At 41.2% G+C, this 5,194-nt stretch overlaps 2 protein-coding genes across 2 annotated transcripts; both read right to left on the reverse strand.

Moving 5' to 3' along the window:
- Positions 1-1,114: 1,114 nt before the first annotated feature.
- Positions 1,115-2,716, reverse strand: LOC113449191 (uncharacterized). Its single transcript, XM_087914255.1, has 2 exons — positions 2,632-2,716; positions 1,115-1,864 (listed from the first exon to the last, which is right to left on the reverse strand). Exon 2 carries the CDS (start codon positions 1,851-1,853, stop codon positions 1,233-1,235), a length of 621 nt encoding a protein of 206 aa, XP_087770381.1. The 5' UTR covers positions 1,854-1,864; positions 2,632-2,716; the 3' UTR covers positions 1,115-1,232.
- A 1,309-nt stretch (positions 2,717-4,025) lies between these two features.
- On the reverse strand, positions 4,026-4,942 carry LOC148124583 (uncharacterized). Its single transcript, XM_087914234.1, has one exon. It carries the CDS (start codon positions 4,918-4,920, stop codon positions 4,117-4,119), a length of 804 nt encoding a protein of 267 aa, XP_087770360.1. The 5' UTR covers positions 4,921-4,942; the 3' UTR covers positions 4,026-4,116.
- Between the last annotated feature and the right edge of the window lie 252 nt (positions 4,943-5,194).

The following is a 5,194-nucleotide window of genomic DNA, read 5'->3' on the forward strand; positions in this document are numbered from 1 at the left end:
GCTGTTGATGGTGTGAAGTATTGCTTGTAAGCCACTTTTTTCAGTGCAGTTGTAACTTGGAACAGTTGCTAAATGAAGGTCTATAAATTGGGGACTATCTATACTCTCCAAGCTGTGGAAAGGATGAAAGAACAAGCCATTAAGGTACTAGAACAAGGCCACGATGAACTCCCTCAAAGAAAAACAGAGTAGAATGGTTCACCTGCTTTGAAGAAATTAACGAAACAGGTTGGACGATGCTACAAACTGGAACCTAACTGAATCCAAAATTAACCCAGATATTCAGTTTGTTAGAGTGAGACTATTTGTGGCTCCATCGACATGCAGCTAGTTCTAGTACCTTCTGGTGGCCAAATCATGCACAACATGGAAGTGTGTGGTTGTTGTTTTTTCTTATGAATTGCTGGCTCATATGAGTGTGAGAGAGTGAGTGGGCAGACATATACATTCTCTTCAATAAATAAATAACAATAAGTAAATAAGGAAGCAAGCAAGCAAACGAACGAACGAACAAACGAGCAGATGAATGAATAAATAAAGTTATCTTGGGAGGAGTCTAGATTTTGTTTTTTGTTTTTAATGTATACGTTTTATTAACAGTTTTTAAAAAGAACATTAAAAGCTAACAGAAACTCTCCAAACTGTAAGAATGGGAATAGACTTTGGAGTTTGGTAGGTTTCCTTTTACAAAAAGAAGAAGAAGAAGAAGAAGAAGAAGAAGAAGAAGAAGAAGAAGAAGAAGAAGAAGAAGAAGAAGAAGAAGAAGAAGAAGAAGAAGAAGAAGAAGAAGAAGAAGAAGAAGAAGAAGAAGAAGAAGAAGAAAAAAATCCAATTTTAGTTGTGGCTTTGGATCTATTGGGTGGATGGGCAGGTGAACAGCCTTGCAGAAATGTTGTTGGGTTCTAGGAACAGACGTGGGGTTGAAGCAAGCTCAATTTTGGAAGGATTGGTAGAGAGAAGTGGGAGTGGGCTTATTCCTCTGTTGCCCCAGAGAGCAGGACCAGAACTAGTGAGCCAAAACTACAAGGAGGAAGGTTCAGGTTAGACCTCAGAAGAAGTTTGTGACTTATGAGTTGTCAACCAGTACAACAGATTGCCACATGAAGTGGTGAGATGTTCCTCATTGGAGGTCTTCAAACAGGGAATGGGGAATGGTGGTCCATCAAATAGGTTGTTATAGCTCCTGCTCTGAGCAGAGAGTTGGATTGTGGTCCCTTCTTCAATTCTGTCATTCAACATCCATTTGATGTTCCTGAGCATGGCTCAAAGCACACCCCTCTCCTCCTCCTACCATATCCTGAAGGTAAACATGCTGGTTCAGCACATACTCCTGTTCCGCGTCCTCCAGAAGATGTTATGCAAGGTTCTGCGCATACACCTCTCCTGGAAGGTCTGCAACCTGGTTCAGCACACACTCCTCCAGATGTAGCACATGGTTGAGCACAAGCCACAGTCCCTCCTCCAGTTCCACACCCTCCCAAAGATCCACAACATGACTCACAATCTGACCCCGCATGAGAATAATGTCCCCCAGTACACCCATCGCAGGCATCGCCGATTGGGCATCCCCAATAATCTCGGGGTCCTCCTGAAGGGTTGTGAACACAACATCTAACTCTTGGGTTTCCTCCAGGTGTACAAGTGCATGGGCGGTAGCAGTAGCACCGGTAATTATGGCCACCTCTTCGGGGTACGTTGCTCCTGGGGTTGCAACACGTCACACAGGCGGTGTTATCGACGTAGCGGAAAGGTTTACGACGAGTATCTAACCAGGATCCTGCTGGGTCGTACCATGTTGAGTTCAGGTTGAAGTAGGCTTCTCGTCCAGAAGAATAGATTCTTTCTTCTGGCATGGTGGGTGGAACTGAAAGTGTATGACCAAAGTACACCGAAATCAAAATGATGGATTGCTGCTCAACAATGCTTGACCTGAAACTTGTGAATGTGATTTTCAAATGGAAAATTACTAAAGAACAAATTTAAGTTATAATAGATTAGGTGGGTTCAGCTGACTGAGGGGAAAATAATTGATATAAGTCCCCTGGTCCAGATATTTATTAAACATTCCAATATTCCAGAATAATACTGAAATATTTGGAGAACTATTTGGTGAGCCATTGCCATTGGGCATGCATGTGTGTGTATACACTTTTTACTCATGAATTCACACAAACTTTCAGCTGAACTTTAATAAAACATATAAGTGTTAAACCATTTTGAAATACTGTAGGCAGTATTTGGTGCGCACACCTAGCTTGCTTGTTTTTCCATCTTTGACTTTCAACCTGTCCAGGAATGGTCTTTCTTATAAATTATATTATCTTTTTTCTATAGCTGAACTCAGTGGGTTGGGTCTTCCTATTCTCTAAACCAAAATGGTTTTTTCATCTGTCATAACCTTCATTTCTTGTTCCATGGTCTTTTTCCTTGAACCTGTTTGTGGCTGACTACCAACTATAAGAAGACAACTTGGTGCCCTCCAAATATTTTGGACTGCAGTTCTCCACACATTCCACTGGGCATGGATAATTATAAAGAATCATATTAGTTGCTCCCAAAATATCTAGAGAACATCTAACCCCTAGACAATCTTCTTTCATAAACAGATATATGATGCAGAGACAAACTTACCTTATCTGTGAAGGAGACCGGTGAGCTAAGCAAATGTCAATGAATGAAGCACCTTAGAAAGAGAAGTTCTTTATATATGGTTTCAGCACTCATATATAGATGATACAACATCTTGGGAATGGTAGGTAAGTCCAAAGCCATGGACCTGAGAGACGACAAGCTCGACACCTGATCTATCACTTAACTATGGTTCAATAGATGGAGATTCCTGCAATCAGCAGTCACAACTGGATCGGTGATGTAGATGACAAGGCATTTTCCCTCTCAGAAGATAAGTGACAGACTTCCAATGGGCTCATAAAAGGAAGACGATTGGATGACAGCTCAGGGAGGAATCAAGGAAGAAGCCACCATCAATCAACTCCCCCATTAGGATCAGTTGCTTGCCAGGTTCTTATGCAAAATGATTTATGGTATCCCATGCACGGTGATGAGAGTTATTGTTAATAGCAATTGTGCAGAATACCTTATGCCACCAGACTTGAAATTCTAGACCTAGAAAACCTAGAACTACGCCGCCTTCAGTCTGATCTAAAAATAGTATATAAAATCATACATTGCAATGTCCTACCTGTCAATGAATACTTCAGCTTCAACCATAACAACACAAGAGCAAACAATAGATACAAACTCAAGGTTAACTGCACCAAACTCGATCGCAGGAAATACGACTTCAGCAACAGAGCGGTCAATGTCTGGAATCCTCTACCTGACTCTGTGGTTTCTTCCCCAAACCCCCAAAACTTTAACCTTAGACTGTCTACTATTGACCTCACCCCTTTCCTAAGAATAAAAGCAAAGGACTAATTTGAATGTGGATTTTGGAAAGTTGCAAATAGGTTAAGGGTCCAGATGGGTTTGAAATAAGATTTTGAAATGAATTGTAAGAATCCTTCCCTATGGGAAAATACGCTTGTTCTGAATTCTTAAAAAAAAAAAAAACATGATAGGATGAGGCTTTAGAAGTTGGACAATAAAGGGAGCCAGTTGAAGCTAGGAATTATAATTAAAGAGAAAGAACATTTGAATTTGACTGACTAATACAGAATGAACCACTTCTTATTTCATGTAGACATGCATGCCATGACACACATGAAAAAGGAATGATAGCACGATGGCACAATACTTGTTTCGTCACTTATCCTACCTTGTTCCTTTCTTCCTCACCCTGCAAATTTATCTGGATTATCAAGTTCACAGTTGTCTTTGTTCTATCTTTTATCTAAATCTCATGAGGACTGTCCTGGAAAACTTTCGACCCATTGTTAGGTGAGGAGGAGGCAGAGGAGGAGAAGTAAAAAAAGAAAGAATTCTGGGAGTGATGAATGCTTTCATAAGTTTTATTGTGTTGCATACAGATTTTTTACATACAGATTTGATAAAAATGTCCAGGATAAGTAATTACAAGCATATCAGCAAGTAAATAAATAGCAAGACAACACTTTGAGCTAGACTGTGATGTTCATATTCAGCACAACTCGGCAGCTACTTCTTCAGATGAAGGGGAGGTGCTTTGCAAACTTCTTTGATCTGACAGATCTCAGGTTGTGGTGAACAGCATGATTGGGCTGGTGGACAATATTTTTGTTGAGGTGGACAGCACGGTTGGGCCGGTGGACAATATTTTTGTTGAAGTGGATAGCACGGTTGGGCTGGTGGACAATATTTTTGTTGAGGTGGACAGCATGGTTGGGCCGGTGGACAATATTTTTGTTGAGGTGGACAGCATGGTTGGGCCGGTGGACAATATTTTTGTTGAGGTGGATAGCACGGTTGGGCTGGTGGACAATACTTTTGTTGAGGTGGACAGCATGGTTGGGCCGGTGGACAATATTTTTGTTGAGGTGGGTAGCACGGTTGAGCTGGTGGATGGTACGACTGCACTGGTGGACAATATTTTTGTTGAGGTGGACAATACCTCTGGACAGGCTGACAGTACTTCTGTACTGGAGGACAATATAATTGGACAGGTGGACAGCACTTCTGCACTGGAGGAGAACACCATTGGGCAGGTGGTCGACTCTTCCGTCCAGGAGGACAACAGTATTTGACAGGTAGACGGTACTTCTGTACTGGAGGACCATATTTCTGTTCCATTGGGCAGCCCTTTGGAGCTGGAGGACAATATATTGGCCTTGGGGAACAATATCTCTGCACAGGTGGTGGTGGTGTATCACAATATTCCATTTCAGAACTCCATCTTACCGAGTAGCTAGGTGGTTCGCAACTTACAGATCTCATATAATTACTGTAAGAATATTCGCCATCTCTACATCCTGTGGTGTACATCTCTTGAGACCTTGAACTAGACCTGTGAAAAAGATGTATGCTAGGAACACAAGGATGATACTATTTTAGATTTTTAAAAAAACACAACTGATGAATGAAATCAAGTGACTGGTTAGAACTTTTTTTGTCATTGTTTTCCAGAGCATTTCCTGTGTAGAATGTACCTCAACTATACTTGGGAGTTAGTTAGAGGCGCTAAAATTATGACTTGGTAATACAACACATTAAGCCTTAGTGTGGAAAGAAAGAAAGAAAGAAAGAGGAGGGAAGGAGA

The sequence above is a fragment of the Pseudonaja textilis genome, chromosome 16, assembly GCF_049901715.1.
Source record: "Pseudonaja textilis isolate UNSWEBS1 chromosome 16, rPseTex1.2, whole genome shotgun sequence".
Taxonomy (NCBI): domain Eukaryota; kingdom Metazoa; phylum Chordata; class Lepidosauria; order Squamata; family Elapidae; genus Pseudonaja; species Pseudonaja textilis.